The sequence below is a fragment of the Pteropus medius genome, unplaced genomic scaffold (assembly GCF_902729225.1).
Source record: "Pteropus medius unplaced genomic scaffold, Ma_sr-lr_union100, whole genome shotgun sequence".
NCBI classification, from domain to species: Eukaryota; Metazoa; Chordata; class Mammalia; order Chiroptera; family Pteropodidae; genus Pteropus; species Pteropus medius.
Window position 1 is genome coordinate 252,980 of NW_024343733.1, and position 17,786 is coordinate 270,765.

The following is a 17,786-nucleotide window of genomic DNA, read 5'->3' on the forward strand; positions in this document are numbered from 1 at the left end:
TTCATCATCTCTGATACCAAGAGCCTTTTGGAGAGCATCGCCAGCCTTAATGAGTGGTTAAGTCTAAGGGCTAAGGTGACCATTCCGGCACGTGATCACACCACTCACCTGGCACATTTCCCCTGATGTTCACAGGGAGTGGCAGCCTAAGGCAGGGTCAGAAACCTGGAGTTAGCCTAGACTTCTCCCCCAGGTTGGAGGAGCCCTGGCAATCAGCTGGAGTGCAAACGAGTTCGCTTGCTCGACGGCGTCCATCGGGCAATGGGCTAGATAGCTTGGAATCTTTCATTTAAGGATATGTTTACTCAACTTGTTCTCTCAGGGGAAGACTAACACTTATTATTATGGGCTATGCCTGGTGGTGTGGATTGGGCTTAGTAAGAAGACTCATCAATGTCCCTGAGAAATGCGCTTTCAGGCTAACAAAAAGTAATCAGGAAAAAAATTAATAGTGGAAATTCACGCTAGAAGTCTCCACCTAATTACTAAAGATGAAATGTAAACTCAGCTTCAAGTAAAGACGGAAATATGATGCATTACAAGATCCCCAATGTTGACTATTTAATTATATATGTTACTATGAAACTGACAAACTGGCTAAAAACAAGAGGCATGGAATTATAAAAATACATGTCATTATGCTCCTTGGGTGCTCCCAAGAAAAACGGAACAAGGCAGGCAAGTTCCACTTATGTTCAGTTAACTCACAAAACACCACATGAAGTCAATGAAAAGCAGTTCTTGGCTGGAAAAAGCAAACGGGCAAATAAAAAATGTCGAAATTTCCTTGTTTGTCCTTTCTGGGAGTACAGAGAGTGGTTTTTTTTTTTTAAGAAGCCGATGTATATATTATGAACGAACTAGCGTGGTGAGCCTGTGCAGGGCTGGCTTTAAGCAGTACCCGGTGTTTCTGCAGGGGTCCCCGAGATGCTCCTGGTGAGGCCGGACTGGGCTGCAATGGTCACATGCAGCAAGAGCTCCGCTCGGTTCATTAAGCTCTTCACTAATGTCTTCGTTTTAGCCAGTGGGTGCAAGGGTTTCTGAATAAGAGAATTCACTTCTTGTAGGAACTTCTCCCTATAAAGAAAGGCTGATGTGCATTTAGTCGTTCTCTAGTTTACCAAAACCAAAGTTTTTAAATTACAAAGCATGTGAGAAGACGGGGGAAATCGAGCAAAAGTCCCCTGATGAATACTGCTCATCTCCCCTTTCCCCACCTTAGAGGAGCAGTGTTATAAACTATGGCCAGTTTTAGTTCTTTGGGCCCAGTTTCGAATGCCTGGATGCTAACTTCTGAAGGTTAAAATCAAAATTTCCAAATTATCAAATGAGTCCCAACTCTAAAATATTTAGTGAATGCACACACTTTTTAAAAACATCTGTTAAGAAACTAGATCTTCACATTTTGTTGTGAGCATTAAGGTAATAAATCAGCTTTAGTTAATAATAACATCACTAACCTCAGTGATAGAACCATGTTTTCAAGGTCGTTTCCATCAAAGGAGACTTCCTTCATTGAACACAGAAGTTCTAGTTCTTTCATTTTGTTCTGAAGAAGGAAAAATCAAGAAAAGATGATATGCAGGATCTGCGAAATCTGAGTGTTGCTGTACACGTTAAAAGGAATAGAAAATTTCAGGGGAAAATCACCTCCTTTGAGCCATATTTCTATGCCAGAAGCACATTTGTAAGTTATTTGATATTTTGATGATTAAAAATGGTATTAACCATTTTCTGGGGATTTCTTCAGTGCTTGTAACTCTACCTTTTATTTGTTAAGGCTTGAAAGTAAAAATTGATCATGGTAACTTCTTTATAACACTATTAGTCAGAAAACAACTTACTGAGAAATTTGTATTTCTTTATAACACTATCAGTCAAAAGACAGCTTACTGAGAAATCTGTATTGTATTAATGAGAAATTTATAAAACTATTAGTCAAAAAATAACAATGAGAAATTTGTTGATCAACTTTACTTAACCCTTTTAAAGAATGGCTATATTCTGGGGTGTGTAACATTTTAAGAAGTGACATTTCATCCAGTGTCCACGCACACACAGTATATACCTTTGCACTATCAACGGCGATGTCCCAGTGACAAATCATACAACTTGCTCACCTCATTAAAATGGTAATCATAGAAGAAAGGCATGTTGTTCTCCAGTTTCCCCTGCATGGCATCATCAACCTCACTTTGCCATTTTTGTTCCAATTCTGCAACACTCTAATAGATACGTTGAAACATAAAACAATGTGAAAATAGATGCAAAATAAAAACAAGTGTAATCTGTAAATTCAGAAATTTTAGTTCTAATAATTTTTTAAAAATGCAGATCACTTTTAAACTTCATTAAATTTCTAGGAAAGAAATGATTTCCAACAGTTATAAATCTCCACGTTTTAGCTTTCACTTACCTGCAGCTGTCTCTCCATGGCATTGAGTTTCTTAAAGGTCTCTCCCATAATTTTACACAACAAATCATATTCCTCGGCATGTTCTTCTTGATACTGGAAATTTATTAGGGACTGCAGTGCATCAACCAAGTTCAAGTGCTTAATAACGCATGATACCACCATTTCTTCCATCACATCTGGCTGAATTACATCTCTGTGATTACAATGGAAACAAGTCAGGCATGAGTCATGCCCTCAACTTACTAATACTGTAATTTATAGTTGAAGAACATAGGTTTTGATTTAAATATATTAAATATTCACGTGTTCTTTATTACAATAAAGAGGCACAAACATTACATGATGGCTTTCCTATCAAGTTGGCAATAATTATATACATTTAACTGATAAACCTAACATTGGCTGATAAACCTGAAAATTCAAGACACTTCATTTTCTATGATTTGTATAGTTTAAGCTATAGTCATATTAAAGCTGGAATAGCTCTAAGGCTAAAAAAAAAAAAGTCTTTGGCACCATTTATGTGCCAATTAATTTTATGTGGTTTGTGGCTTGTGGGACATTGTGCATATGGATGGTGGACTGAAAATAATGGCGCTTCTGTATTTTTTCATTTTTTAAAAATTTTTTAAATTAAAATTTTTTTTTTTTTTAGGTGAGGCAACCCTTGGTTGACTTCACAGATTGCAAGGACCTTGTCAGCTTACAATCCCTTATTTTTTAAGCCTACAGCACCTGGTCTTCCTAGGTGGTCTCCCATCCAAGTACTAACCAGGCCCGACCCTGCTTGGCTTCCGAGATCACACGGGATCGGGCTTGTTCAGGGTAGCATGGCCGTAGACTATTTTTCCATTTTAAATTTCACCTATTCTTTACATTTTCACTCTGATATGTCTAATCTTGCCTCAGAAGGCAGAGCAGAGGCCTCAAAATAGACTTTAAGCAAGACCACCACAAAGACTTGTAACTGTAATACTTCACGTTCCAGATTGAAGACGCCTTGCCATCTCTCTAGGCATCGAAAATAAAGAAATGTCTCTAGACTCTACGGAAACCAGAGCTAATGACTGCTAGAAGATCAAACCACCTGGGAAAACCTAGAGCTTGCCAAACTGTAGCATGTATCAAAATCAAAAGGAAAAATTGTCAAAACACAGATTCCTGGGCTCCAGACTCAGAGGTTCCGATTCAGGAGGTGTGAGATGGGCCCAAGAACGAAAGAGTCCCCAGGTGATTCTGACACTGCTGACCGGAGGCCCACGTTTTGAGACCAACTGACCTGGAAAGCCCCCTGGGGGTACTCCCCTCGATACTTGGTTAAGTCATTAAGTAAACATAAAATTCGAGGTTCACTTGCTAGACTATGAGAAGAAATATGCCACTCTGAATTGTTTAAGCACTTCTTTCACTGGGAAAAGTGCTCTACAGCAACGTACTTTATACTCGGCCTAAACTGGGGTCTAGCACGCCCGGAGATTTCTCTGAGCTTTATCATGATTCCCGGAGGCAGCCTGATCCGGGGCAGGTCAAAGTAGTTTCCAACTGGAGGCACGAGGACATCGGAGGGGTAGGTGAATTCTCTGTCTTCCTCGATAGTCAGAGGCAGTGGAGACGGGCTTGGAGTCAGGGCCGGGGAGATCACGCCATTGGCCTCCACCTGCCACTGGCACCTGGACAGACAGAAAAGAGGTTCCTCGTTTCCTCTTCTATCTGGGAAGCTACTTAAAGTGTGCAGATAAATCAAACATACGAAGGATCACATTATGCATTAAGTATTTATTCATCAAACCTTCTCCAGAGGCTAAAGAAAACTGAGCGTATTATACGAAATCACATCTTTGGGGATCTACCTCCTCTCCAACGCTTTATCATGAAACCTTTTAAATATATAGACAAGTTGAAAGAATTTCATCGTTAACACCCATAAACCCATCACCTAGATTCTAGAATAAACATTTTGCTATGTTTGCTTTATCTCCCATCTTCCCATCCTTTGGGGGATCCTTTAATTTAATTATACGATATTTGGGTTACAGAAAAGCTTCTGCAGTTCAAGGCTGCAATTTCAAATTTAGTAAAGTAAGGGCCAAAAGGCTCTTTGGTGTCATTTTCATTTTATGTCTTAAACACAACGACACCCATGAGACTGTCAGGCAGTAAGTGCAATCAGCTGGGAAATGTACTAAAAGCAGTTTTCCACATAAAGTCCTTTTCCCTTGGTGAGCAAAAGCAGCCCAGTTTGAGCCTTTTGTTACCTTTGTAAAAGTTTGGACCGCAATAGCTCCTGACAGGCTTCTTCTTCTTTGGTAATTTCCGGCCCATTGTACAGGATTCTTAACATGGAGCAAGCTAACACAGACAGACCCAAGGCCAGGTCTACCAGGAAGGGCAAGCCTCCCGACACATCCTCCGAAGACTCCTACAATGCAGACAGGGGCAAACCACACTGGTCAGTGTACACGGCGGAGCCCTGCCACCTGCACTGTCCCCAGCCACAGGGGCTCACACAGCAGCATCGAGTATCACTGCTATGGGACACAGGGTCAGCACCCAACACCACGAGCAGATAGATGGTGGCACCAAAATGACCACAGAGTGAAATCTCAACACAGTTCTGGAGAGAGAAGAGCCGCTAAGGCTCCGTATTAGAAACAGCATAAATCCCATGCACGATTCTTTGGTTATTTCCTCCCAGCTGTGCCTCTGAGGGTATAAATCACTATTCCACTTTGCCACTTCCATCCTGTGCTCGAATCAAGATGCCGTCGATGATTACACTGAATTCGTTCAGTGGGTATTGAGTGCCTACTGTGTACCAGCCATTGTTCCAGGTGCCTGAGATACAGCAGAGAACAGCACAAAGACCCCTGCTCTCGTGGAGCTCACATTCTAACAGAGAATCCCACTCTGGAGAGTCTTGGTTTGGTTAGATGTATGCAACCTCCCAGTCTAATGTAAGTCTTACCCGTCAGGTAACTTGAAAGGTTCATAAACTCCTATTACTCCCTCTCTCTTTTTTTTCAAGTGGAGAAAATTTATTTACATAGATTTTTGGGGAGAAACTAACTGTTGGGCAATGCTCAAAAGAGCAGATTAAACCTAATACAGCATATAACACGAGTAATTCATCAGAGACAGACCCAGACCAGCGAGAAGAGCCTTTGGGAAGAGAATGAAAATAATCTGATCCCAATACTCTTAAAAGCCGGAATCCAAGTGTTTACTTCTATTGGGCGTTCAAGCCTTCTACACCCCATAGAACGATGTCAGAGGCAGATCACCTCTCCAAGCCATGAAAACGGAGGCCCCAGCAACAGATTCTCTGTGCCACTGAACTGATGTGAAGTTGCAGCTAGTTTTAAATTCCATAAAACCACTACTTACTATTAGTAGTCTACTCCTGCCAAATGGAAGAGATGGATGAAACAGTAGCTCATATTCTGCCCCGTTTCCAAGGCAAATATGATGCATGTAACCGAGGTACAGAGGAGAAAGTACATTATGCTCACAGCGGTGGTTAGATTCAAGTACCTGAGCGCGAACTGTGCAAGCAAAGCCCCACATAGCTTTATCAGGAGTGTTGTGTTCACGGCCACTTCTCATTTCAAAGGAGAAGGTGACTGTATCTCCTTCCACCTTAAAATTTAAGGGGGGAAAATGCACTTTAAAAACAAGACACAATTTTCAAAAGAGCAATGAATTTCTGAGATTCACTTTCAAAAGGACCACAGCAATATTTCACTTTTTCTCACTTGCTTTTTAAACTCAAATTCCATCCCCTCTCACTTGGACACCAACCTTGCAGGTGTCTCTTCTGACCAGGTAGCTTTAGGGATGAGGCATGTGTGAAGTGGGCCACACTGCCCAATAGCAGGACCGGAGTAAAGAGTAATCAAAACGTGACCATAATTTCAAGAAATTCTTCAGATTTCTATTTTTTCTGCCTCTCTCCTCCTCTCTCCAATTTGCCACCACACTTGTGCCAATAAGGCAAGCAAACAGCCAGTATCCTGAAGAACACAGAGAGGGCCAGGAGACCTTGCTCTGTATTGTGGAACCAATACCACAAGTAAGAAACAACAGGCAGGAGAGCAGAGAACAGTTAAAAGCACTGTGCTGATCCAGCTGTGGATGCATCTGGTCTAACTCCACGAGGTAACTGCTGTCTACGTCTGAATTAGAGAGGGTGCGTAATGTACGTGCGATGAAGGCTCCGGGAACACGCTCAGGTTTTTTGGGTTTTAGGGAGCATTTCAGTTCACGTTCATGTTCTAAGGAGACAGGTCGTAGTTCAAGGGCCCAGATTACAAAGCGTGGCTCAAATCTCATCAGTCTGAGAATGGATCAGTATTTTTGCTCCAAAGGCCCAAATTCATTTGAAAACATTGATTCCACATTTTTAGGCTTCAATGGCCCTGTGGTTCTAGGATACACATCACAAGGGCATCTAGAGCAGAACAAGCTGGAAGGACTACCAGTCCTTCCCATAGACAGGGAAGAGAATGCCATGGCAATCCCGGTTCACCAAGTAACCTGTGGGCCACATACAAGTTCTGGAGCGGGCAGGGGTCTGATGGTCTGATGCCCCACATGTGACAGGAGGGTCATGCTAAGTGACGTAGTGACTTTACAGGCCCGGCAAGGTAGCCCCATCTCAACGAAAGCCCCCATGACGAATTTTTTTCTGGAATTCTAGTTAATACTTGGGCCCATGAGGATCGCAAGTTCACTCCTCTTTTCTAGGAAGCGAATGTGACCAGATACCGTACCTTCACCAAGTCTTTCGGCCAACCAGTTCCTAAGACACTACGGCTGCCATATCCCAGTGTGTTGCCTCCATACTCAGCAACCTTCCTACTGTTTGTGTTAGGCCCCGCGTATATCACCAACTTCAAAACAGAAAATATACTGTTAGACTGTAAAAGAAAAACAAAAACAACATCTACAAATAAAACAGCTGCAGAAAATGTTTGTTTAAAAATACATTTATAACCAGGCACTGGTGTCATTATAATATAACTAATATCTCCTTTTTTTTTTAAGGTACAACTGATACTCTAGTTTGGATGCAATCAGCCATTGGTATTTACAGGGCAGCCACAGAATAATAACAAATATTATCACACTTTAATTAACTTGGGGACCTCATATTTGTTATACTCAGCTATTGTATATATTTTTAAATAGCTATTTTATTCCTAAGTAATGACATATAACTCATTAATAACAGGTATAGTTTGCCCCCACAAGTCCTCCCCAAAATTAATAAAGTGAACAAATACAGGTGAAAAGATGGTTATACCTAACACAACAAAATAAAAGCAAAACAAAAACAAAAACCTCAACAAACGAGGATTTTAAAAAATGCAACAAATTGAAAATAAGCCACATATTCTTAGAATGTTGCTTAATGGTATAAAAAGAAAATGACACAAATTTGGGCCACAAAGGGGGCTGCTGCTTCTTGTGTCAGTTTTCATATATCGATACTTTTCTTCGATAAAGGCTATATTCGTTTATACCCAATTAACCAACTTTCTAATATGCAGGAGAAATATTTAGAGGTCATTTGGCATTCAGCTACTTTCACAGGAAGAATGAGGCTCTGGCTTCTGTAAATACCAAATGATGTCTTCCAATGTGCGTTTCGATGGTCTCTGACTGCGTAAGAGAGATCAAGCTGCACTTTTAGCCCTAGACACTTATCATCTTGTGATTTCTTACCCTTTTGGACCTTTTGCTGACACCACTTTGCCAGGGACCACTGGAAAAGTAAATGTTACTTTTATCCATGTAGTGAGCGTCCCTGTGCCTCCACATTTAACACTAATGTGTACCGTACGTAGTATATGTCAGAAGTTGCAAATTACTGGCTTTAAAGGAAAAACAAAATGACACCAACTAAAATGGCAACCTCTTCCATTTCCATTTTAAACAGTCATATCACTTGACGCTGGAAATGGGGGTACATAATGCCAGAAGCTATGAAGTGGGGTAGATTGATGTCAGGAGATATATTTTTTGACGAGCCCATCAAAGACCATTTTCTAAATTCTCTTGCTTCCAGCTAAGGTGAGTTTTAAGGGCAAGTCTTAAACCCCTTCAGACATCTGGGAATCTTCACTATCCTAAAAAATAATGGGGAAGAGAATTCTATGACTTTCCCAGTAAGATGTTTCACCATCTCATAGTACATACAGTAAAGAAGTCAGGAATTTTTAACCTAAAAACCTCTCCTGGTGAGATTTAAGACCATTTGCCCTTACAAAATTCACGGAGGAAAGATACAATAGATAGCGAACGATCTACATAAAAATAGTCCTGCGTACATACAAACTATTAGATAACAACTCAGTTTTCCTTTTATATGTTACATATCACGGTTTCATTAGCCTTTCCTGGTAAGTTCAACATGATGGTTTATAATGCAACAATTATAAAAAGAAAATAAGCCCTAAAATGTTTCTTTTGATTTATAATTCAGCCACCAGGTTGGAAACTACACTTCCTCAAAAATCTATGTGGGCCCTGAGATAATGACAACAACAACAATTTAAATAAACATAAACAGACCTTAACACATCAAAGACCACCTTCTCCCAAAAGATGCACGAGAAGCCCCAAGAATTGGGCAGCAAGACCTTTCCAGATGAAAGAACACACACATCTACAAGAATTCCAGGCACAGAGGGAAGGCAGGAGATAAGCAGAACGGAAAGGGGGATTTCCTTTGACTTGGATCTAAACTTTGAAAGCTTACAAAAGTCCCCTTTCAACATGTCATTAAAACACTGTTCTCAGACTGCAGAGGCTTTTTGCCTCCCCCAGTCACTACCCTTCAAGGCATTATCTTAGGAAAGGTCTCCTAAGAGATAGCTGCAGGCAGAAATAAGTCAAGAATGGTGACCAGCAGCAAAGAAAAATAAGAAGCATCTAAGAAGCCAGAGTTGGAATCAATACTAAGGCAGATCTTGCTTACTTTGTCATAGTCATATTGTGAAGAGCATCTGCTATCAAATCTAAGATACAGGCAGCGAGCTCCTGGAATATGGACGGTTTCTTTAAATTTATAGTTGTCTCTGACAGGGTGGACTGTTTCCACAGTCTTGCCAGCAGCCCATGGAGCAGGAATCTTTAAACCTGTGAGAAAGCCTGGTTCTTCTTTCTCTTCCAGCATCCTAAAACCAGACAAAGAGAAAGTCATTGAGCCTAGCAGCAAGGAAAGGGAGAAGAAAACATACACACGGTAAAACACAAAAGGTTAAGAAATTACGCTTTAATTTTCCACAGCATGCAGTATGACATTGTGGCTTTGAAATGCTGGGTATCACTGGTGATCAGAAACATTAAAAAAGATTCCTATATTTAAGGATTTTCTTTTTTGTTGTTAGACAATATATTTGCATTCCCCACCACCGCCAGCCTCTCTTTTCAAGAGGGAAGCCCAAATCATATCCAGGAGAGGACCTTGCCGACTCTCATTTAAAGTTACTCAAGGAGAAAAAAAAGATACTGTTAAGGACCTTTAAGATTGGCCACTTTCTAAATCACATAAGATTAGCATCCTGTAAAGGTTCCTTTTGTTGATATCTAAAGGTCAACTGTAAAAAACTCCATGAGTCTACGCAAATATTTTTTACTAAAGAAAAATGTCTTCGAAGTTCCTCTCATCTATTGTAAATGAACTCTCGAGGACTTCACAGGCCCAAGGGTGTGGAAAACAATCTCCTATAACGTGCACTGAGCTGTTGTGGGATTCTCTCTCTCAGCTCTGTGTTGTCCAATATGGTGTCTGCTTAGTCAAATGTGGCCACTTAAACTGAATCTAAATCAAATACAATTTAAAATTCAATTTCTTGGTCACATTAGCTACACTGCAAGTGTCTGATAACAGCATGTGGCTGTGGCCAACAGCACTGGACAACAAGGTTACAGATTGTCATTGCTGCATGAAGCTCTAAAGGAACCCGGAAGTCCTTCCTTTCTGGTCAGTGTTGTTAAAGACTGCTTTAGTGACATGTAATTAACATGTAATAAGTTGCATGTGTTTAAAGTATACAACTTGGCAAGTCTGGCTACATGTTTACACCGTGAAGCTTCCTCCTTCCTGGTAATCCAGGTGATCATTTCTTTCTCTCACTGAATAGTTTGTGCTTTCTGAAGTTTTATACATATAGAATCATACGGTATGTACCTTTTGGGGGGATCTGGTTTTTTTCACTCAGCACAAGTATTCTAAGATTCATCCATGTTGTTGAATATATCTATAGTTCATCCTTTCTTACTGCTGAGTAGGATTCCATTGTATGGATAGACCACCACGTGTTTATCTCTTCACTGCTTGATCCACATTTGGGTTGTTCCTTGTTTTGGGCTATTCTAACTAAAGCTGTTATGACCTTCATACAAGTCTTTGTAAGAATCTATGCATTCTTTTCTCTTGTGCACATATCTAGAAGTGAAATAGCTGGGTCATATGGAAGGTGTATGTTTAATTTTTTTTAGAAACTATCAAACTGTTTGCCAAAGTCATAACGATTTACGTCCCTATATCAGTATATGACAATTTGTCAATTTTGAATTAATCTCTTGATCTGTGGAGAAATTGATTCTAATCCGTTAACGATTCATGTCCCTATCATCGGTATATGACAATTTGTCAATTTTGAACTAATCTCTTGATCTGTGGAGAAATTGATTCTAATCCGTTAATGATTTATGTCCCTATCATCAGTATATGACAATTTGTCGATTTTGAACTAGTCTCTTGATCTGTGAAGAAATTGATTCTAACCCATTCCCATAGGTCTACAGAACAATTCTACAATTATCTATAAAATTCTGACCCTGAATTCTCTATTTCCAGTTAGGTAATCCTTGCTAAAAATCATTTTGTGAAAGGAGTACTAGGCTTTCACCAGAAGAAAACAGGCAGGGGTTCCTGCAAGGAAGCAGCGTCCCTCACCTCTCATCGGGGAACAGCCTGCCCTTCTGGTCTGATGCTCCACATGGGGAACAGCCCACCTCGGCAAAAACTGGACACTGGGTTTTAAGCAGCAAAGCCGTCTGAAACACAAAACCATCATCATGTCTTAAAGTGCTTACTGTCAGTTATCTGGATGGTAGTAGAGCCAAACTCAGAATTCTCACTTAAATCATCTTTTTGCAATCCTGGTCTGTCCTGGTCTCTCACTAAGAAATGCTTTGCTACTTAGACCACATAACATCATTCTGTTTAACGCTGGATGGAACATACCACTTACATTGGTTACAGATAGGCAGCAAGGACTCAGGAGACTAGCCGTCATGGTAGGATCTCAGTAGCATTGTAGGTGAGCATTTTTACAGCTGACTATCAGTTAACATTTGCTAAAAGACTGCAGTGATTTAGTCAAATTAAACGTTTTCCCTTAATGTTTCAGTTTATTTTTATGACACAGTAATTTTCTTCATTCCGTCATCATTTCCCTTGGCTTCTGAAAGGCACAGTTATATTCATTCCGCCTTCGGGGAATGCACACGGCCCCGTGTGACCACGACCCAGTGTGAAGCGGGCTGGCCGAGCAGCAGTTTCCTTCGGCACACCAAGGGTCATACCTGACTGGTGTAGAGGACCAGCTGCACTAGCTGAGGCATCAGGGCATCGGCCATGGTCAGAGTCTGTAAATTTGGATGCATCAGGGAGGTCAGTAACACTGGAAGGAGGTGACCCAGCATAGTAGCCTTAGTGACTTGTTCCAAGCCTTTTAGCCTACAAAAAGTTTAAGACAAGACTCAGCTTTAACAATTACCAATCATGTGAAGAAGCAACTATCATCTGTAGCTGACAAATTCTTTTAAAGCGCATTTCCCTGGACTAGTTAAGCAGTTATAGTTACAGCAATTCAGTCTACCAATTTCCCACCTTCTACCACTGAGAGAACAGAAATCTCGTAATAGATTTCAACTTCAACCTATGATTCCGCTAAAAACCAAAAGTTTACACGGTGCATTTCATAGCACCTTTGAAGCGTTTTATAAATGGGTTCTGAAACGCGAATGGCTACTCTAGGTAGTTGCCACCTACAAAGTTCCCTTGGTTCTGGGCTGCAGGTGGTGGCACTGCACTGCGTCTCCGACGACAAGAAAATGAACGGCTACAGCACTGACCTTCCTACCCACAGCAGTGACACCCACTTCTGGCCTAGAGAAACCGGCTCACACGCGGTAGAAAGGCACAGATTTTAAATCTGTCTTTAAAATCACTTTCTTCCCTCCCCCTCGAGTCTTGTTGAGCTCTAATTGACATATAACATTGTATAAATTTAAGGTGAACAACATAATGATGTGATGTATCTATATATTGTGACTTGCGTACCTGAAATCACATTCTTAATAGCCTCCAATCTTCTGGTAGAAGAGCTGAAGTATGTGACCCGCCCAAAGAAAGATGCGAGTGGGGTAAATTCTCTAAGACTACCGAGGATGTTGGGGTTGGAACCAGAAACAGAAGTCCCATCTCCCAGGCTCTCAGACTGTACCTCCCCAGGGCAGATCTGCGCCACGCACCAGCAGCGGACCCTACGTGTCTTCACAAGCCCCAATGCGACGCCTGTCTGGATTATATTCTCAGCTCCATCCCGCCCACCTACTCTCTGGGAGTGGCCAAAGAAACACGGTTATGGAGACAGGGTCAGTGGAGGAAAAGTTACACTGCAGAACTGCTCTAGATCAGCATCTCTAACATTAAAATCATCAACGTGTACAGTATGTAAATCGATTCTAACAGCAAATCATAGCAGGGAGTTTGATGGGGAAAATTGAGAAAGCTTTATTACTGGGAATGCGACGTTTACTCTCTACATAGGGCGCTCCTGTATCTGGAGAAGTAAAATTACAGTAAAATCTTGAGATACCACGTAAGTGTCACTAAGTCACTTCCATCTCCCTAATGTACTTCTCATGAGGGAACTAAGAGCACACGGTCCTGAGCTAGATAACGGATAAAAGGCCACTTTGGGAGTAATGATGGTAGATGGTGCTGTCCCTCACAACCTTGCTACCCTTAGATCGTGGCTGTCAGCCCAACTGTAGCTAAAAGCACCACTAAAGAGTTGATTGCACTGGGCTTTGAAACTCTTGCCGTTTCAACCTGTTCTCACGAAAATCCCTCTTAGTACGTGAACACTGGATGTCCCGCTCTAAAAGATTTTGCTTTCGTAAGCAAATTCTTCTTTCTGAAGGGCAGCAGGTCACAGTCCACAATCCGTTTCCTCACCTCTGCTCACGGTCAGCTATGTCACTATTTATGAGGGCAGTTGTGACCTGCTGTAGCATTTCCAACACTTCATCACATCCAGTCAGGATCTGGGTGGCGAGAGCCAAAATACTGACCTTTAGCTCCTAGGTAGAAAATATCATAATGTTATTTTTAAGCTTTGTGATAAATATACACTCACAATGACAACATGAAATGATGTATTTTATGATGCATTTCCAAATTAAATAATGAGGTGGCCAGAATAAGCCCAAAGCAGTAAGTTCCGCTAGGATGGCAAGTAGCAATTTGATTTGGGAGGCTAAGGTGGGGAGTGCTGATAGAAATACGCAGTATTTCACGGGGAGCACACCCGGTCCCCAGGAGAAAAGGCATTTCTCCCATCCCCTCCAGCACAAGAGAGCTCCCGGTGGCCAGCCCAGAAACTGTCCAGGTGGAAGAGTGCCTTGGGTGGTATGAGGATAGCTAAAGAGAAAAACAGAACAGTAAAAGGCGCATGTAGAGGCGGTGAATAAAATGAGACAAAAACACAACATTCTGAAACAGTACAAGTGACCTTTTTACTTAATGTTTTAAACCATTACACTTGAAAACAGGCAAGTTAAAAAATTCAGTTAAAGTAGCAGGCAGTTACAGGCTATTAAACATTAAAAATAACTATTAGAGAGCTCATGGGAATACAAATACTAAATAATGTGTTAAGAAACACTAGTTAAGATCACAGAAATGTTTAGTTTACAATTATTTTCTATGAAAAAAAGTACAACCAAATTACCCCTTTGGGTGAAATCTGTGTTTTTTATTTTTCCCAGAAATACTAGACAATCCAGCCTAGTCTGCCTTTACCAAGAGTATTTCTTTCCATGGGTTAGTAAAGAATTTATAAAATGTAGCCTTTCAAATAGAAAACATTGGTTTTCATTGTTGGAATTTTCTGGGTTCTTCTTTGGGGGAGAGGAAATAGTACTAAGATATTTTTATCATTAAGAGAAAAGGAATTCTGAACTGACCAGCCAGGATAAATCATGGTTTGAGTCATACTGATCATATGAGCCATCATCCACTGACTGCACATCCAGTGGCAGCACAGTGCCAGGTATTCTACATGCCTCGTCTCTCATCCTCACAGCAACCTTATAATGGAGATGTTACTGTCCCTTTTTACTGATTAGGAAACTAAGGCAAGAGAAGGTAATAAATAGCATCAGCAATTTAAATGTTTAATTCACGCATTTTTGCCTATTTAAAAACTGATTAGATAATGAGATAAACTCATAAATATGAACTAGCAGGTGTATGATTGATTATATGCATAAAGGAGTTAAGAAAAAGGCAAACTGTAATGGCTTTTATCTTTTAACTACAGCTTCCTTGGTTAATTTTTCAGTGTGTTTAGTCAACATTTTAGGGGAGAATTAAGCTTTTATTGATTTCTCTAATTCTCCCACACAGATGAAATTCTGAAGAACAATGCAAACAATAGCCTCGAGCATCTGTCAACATTATAACAACCACTGCTATAAAAAAATCTTTGGATTGCTATAAATTGCCATGTGGGAACAAACTGAGTTTACACAGAAGCTAACTTAAAAATAATTACAGAAAATGAAATGAATTACAGGTTCAGAAATTATTCAGTATAAAGGCTGTGAGAAAATTATCGCCTTTTTAAAAGTTATTTGAATCAAGAGAATATAATAAACCAGCCAAAGTGCCAAAATTGTTTAAAATGTTATGCTCCTGGGTTTATTTATATAAGGATATATAAATAAAATTTCAGGTGCGTATGAGATCACTTGTAAGTGCCGTATTTTATAGTTCTTAAAAAAAAGATGAAAATAAACAAAGGCACAAAAGATCGACAGGAGCACATGGATGACACATTATGAGAGTGTCACAAATATGGTAACCACTGTGCAATGACATAAAAATCTATGGAATGAGTGGCCTAATATTATCTCTCACAAAAATATAAGCCACATGGTGAAATCTGACATCATAATACACAGAAATTTAGCCCATTAAGCTGTGCTTTACACACTGGGTAGAGAGCATCGTTAGAATAAAGCTTGGTGTTTACCTGTACCTTCAATGTCTCTCCCTGCAAGGAGTTGTCACTGTCATCATTCTCATCAGGTTTAATCAAAATAGTGTTACTGAGAAGGTGGTTCTGAACTGCCATCAGATAGCGCAGGCAGGAGGATGCAGCCTTTAATACAAATAAGTGCATTTAAATGATCTAGATCCTACTGAAAGAAGGAATCATGTAATCCTCATGTTTTTAAAAGATTGACAAGGGAAGCAAAAGAGAAAGTACAGAAAACAGACCAAGTTAGTTTCTCAGGTGACTTATTTCCATTTGGCTTTTGATACATAATTTGACACATTTATCATAACTTTCTGCCTTCTGCTACATAATTCTCACTAATCACTCAGATACTTACTTGAATTTTTGCCTCTTAAAAATTCTTCTTCCCCACCCTCCTTCCCCTCATACGTATCTCCATTAGAGAAAGCTCTACTGAAACCCTTAAAAGTATCTTTTGGTTCTTATCAGTCTCTGTAAAACACTGGTGGTTTAGAAAACAATGCGAAATTTAAAATTAATAGGGGAAGTAACCCCCACTATTTTAAGCAAAACTAAAACATCCAAATTCAGTCAAATAATTTATTGCAACAAGACATTTAAGCAGGAGGAGTCATCTTTGGAGAAAGTATTTCAAGTGGATTTGTCTAGTTCAATATTTCCAGGACAAGCACTGTTATCCATGGACCTTCATCAATTTAGTCTATCCTCGTAAAGTATGTGTGTAAGTATGTGTACACACACCTCGACACAGTAAAATGAAACAGGAACACGGGGTACAATTTTGCTTTCATTAAACACATTTTTACTTACAGGCACAGTTGAAAGGAGTTTTTGAAAATCATCTTTAGAGACAGTTTGGCACTTGGTGATTAAGATACAGGATTCTCGTACCACAATCTTCAGAATGTAGTGTAGAAGTTCATCATTTAGTCTTTAATTGCAGGAAAAATATAACAATAAGATATTGATGGTTTAGTAATAAATGGAGAAATTCTACATAATTGGTACAAAATGACAAATAGAAGATACAAAATTAATTGGTTCTGTAAGCCAATCATCTTACTCAGTAATGATGCTAACGACCAGGTGTATCATCTAAATCAAACTTAAACAAAATGGTATGTAAGCACCCAGTCCAAATATTTTATAAACAGCAAAGAAACCAATACCTTCCTCCCCTCGCCAGCTCTAACTACACCCTTACCCCCTCCCTCTCTCGCTGACCATCAATTTAGATGACACCCTCTGCCAAGACTTCTTGAATATGCTCCATCTGTTATTTCTGCTAAGTACCCTTTCTCCAAGCCCATGTTACTTTACTGATAAAACTGAAATGTACTACTGTCATTTCTTAGGGCAACTGTGGGATTTATTATCTTTCAATTGATCCACGGTTTAGACTTAACATACTGTTTATATTAGATATTATAGGAGACTAAAGTTGATCAAACACATTTAAATGTAAATTGATTCCTGAGAAAAACACAAAGAAAAAGCTAGCAGTGACTAAGATAACCGGTGTCACCTGTAATGATCATCGTCTTCGCTGCCAAATCGGTTGTTTTGAAGCTGTTCAGCTAAGTTGGTTAGGATCACATCTCGCAGCTGGGAGAGGCCACTGTTTCTCTCTCCTAACACAGAACAAAGTGCCATAAATTACCCTGGTAATTACACTTAGAAAACTGATGCTATTAAAAACGGTTTTTAGACAAGCAGACTGTCGACAATCTAAGGGCTCCAGGCATCTGTACTTGTACAAGTAACAGCAGAAAGAACGACATCACGACCAACCTGACTTTTTCTCAAACCAGTGGATCCTGATTCAATATAGTTACCCCCTCAATGTATCATAAAGTGTGGTTACTAACTCCTCAAATTAATGTTGCTTATAAATGCACAGTGCCTTTGACATGTGATTTTTGTTATTGTTGTTTAGTCTAACTTCAAAAGTTGCATTTTAATATGGCCTAGAAATCCCCCAGAAGTCATCTTTAATGTTCATTAAACATCTACAGTCAGGACAT

The 17,786-nt window shown here is 40.0% G+C and overlaps 1 protein-coding gene and 1 non-coding gene across 9 annotated transcripts in view; both read right to left on the minus strand.

The window, feature by feature from the left end:
* The window catches only part of HECTD4 (HECT domain E3 ubiquitin protein ligase 4), a 157,822-nt gene that overhangs the window by 65,240 nt on the left and 74,796 nt on the right, over nucleotides 1-17,786 (minus strand). For 3 of the 8 annotated variants that reach the window (XM_039868170.1, XM_039868168.1, XM_039868167.1), the window contains exons 15-29: nucleotides 17,288-17,393; nucleotides 16,573-16,693; nucleotides 15,754-15,882; nucleotides 13,674-13,798; nucleotides 12,014-12,167; nucleotides 11,382-11,482; nucleotides 9,396-9,594; nucleotides 7,186-7,332; nucleotides 5,948-6,052; nucleotides 4,672-4,835; nucleotides 3,853-4,086; nucleotides 2,417-2,609; nucleotides 2,121-2,225; nucleotides 1,461-1,549; nucleotides 902-1,077 (exon numbers count right to left, since the gene is read on the minus strand). In XM_039868170.1, coding sequence (XP_039724104.1) covers nucleotides 902-1,077; nucleotides 1,461-1,549; nucleotides 2,121-2,225; nucleotides 2,417-2,609; nucleotides 3,853-4,086; nucleotides 4,672-4,835; nucleotides 5,948-6,052; nucleotides 7,186-7,332; nucleotides 9,396-9,594; nucleotides 11,382-11,482; nucleotides 12,014-12,167; nucleotides 13,674-13,798; nucleotides 15,754-15,882; nucleotides 16,573-16,693; nucleotides 17,288-17,393 — 2,148 coding nt within the window. The remainder of the gene's footprint in view (nucleotides 1-901; nucleotides 1,078-1,460; nucleotides 1,550-2,120; nucleotides 2,226-2,416; nucleotides 2,610-3,852; nucleotides 4,087-4,671; nucleotides 4,836-5,947; nucleotides 6,053-7,185; nucleotides 7,333-9,395; nucleotides 9,595-11,381; nucleotides 11,483-12,013; nucleotides 12,168-13,673; nucleotides 13,799-15,753; nucleotides 15,883-16,572; nucleotides 16,694-17,287; nucleotides 17,394-17,786) is intronic. The other 5 variants (XM_039868173.1, XM_039868171.1, XM_039868174.1 and 2 more) reach the window with 3 other exon arrangements.
* Nucleotides 3,140-3,258, minus strand: LOC120606873 (5S ribosomal RNA). Its single transcript, XR_005654009.1, has one exon. It is a non-coding gene; the product is annotated as a 5S ribosomal RNA (ribosomal RNA).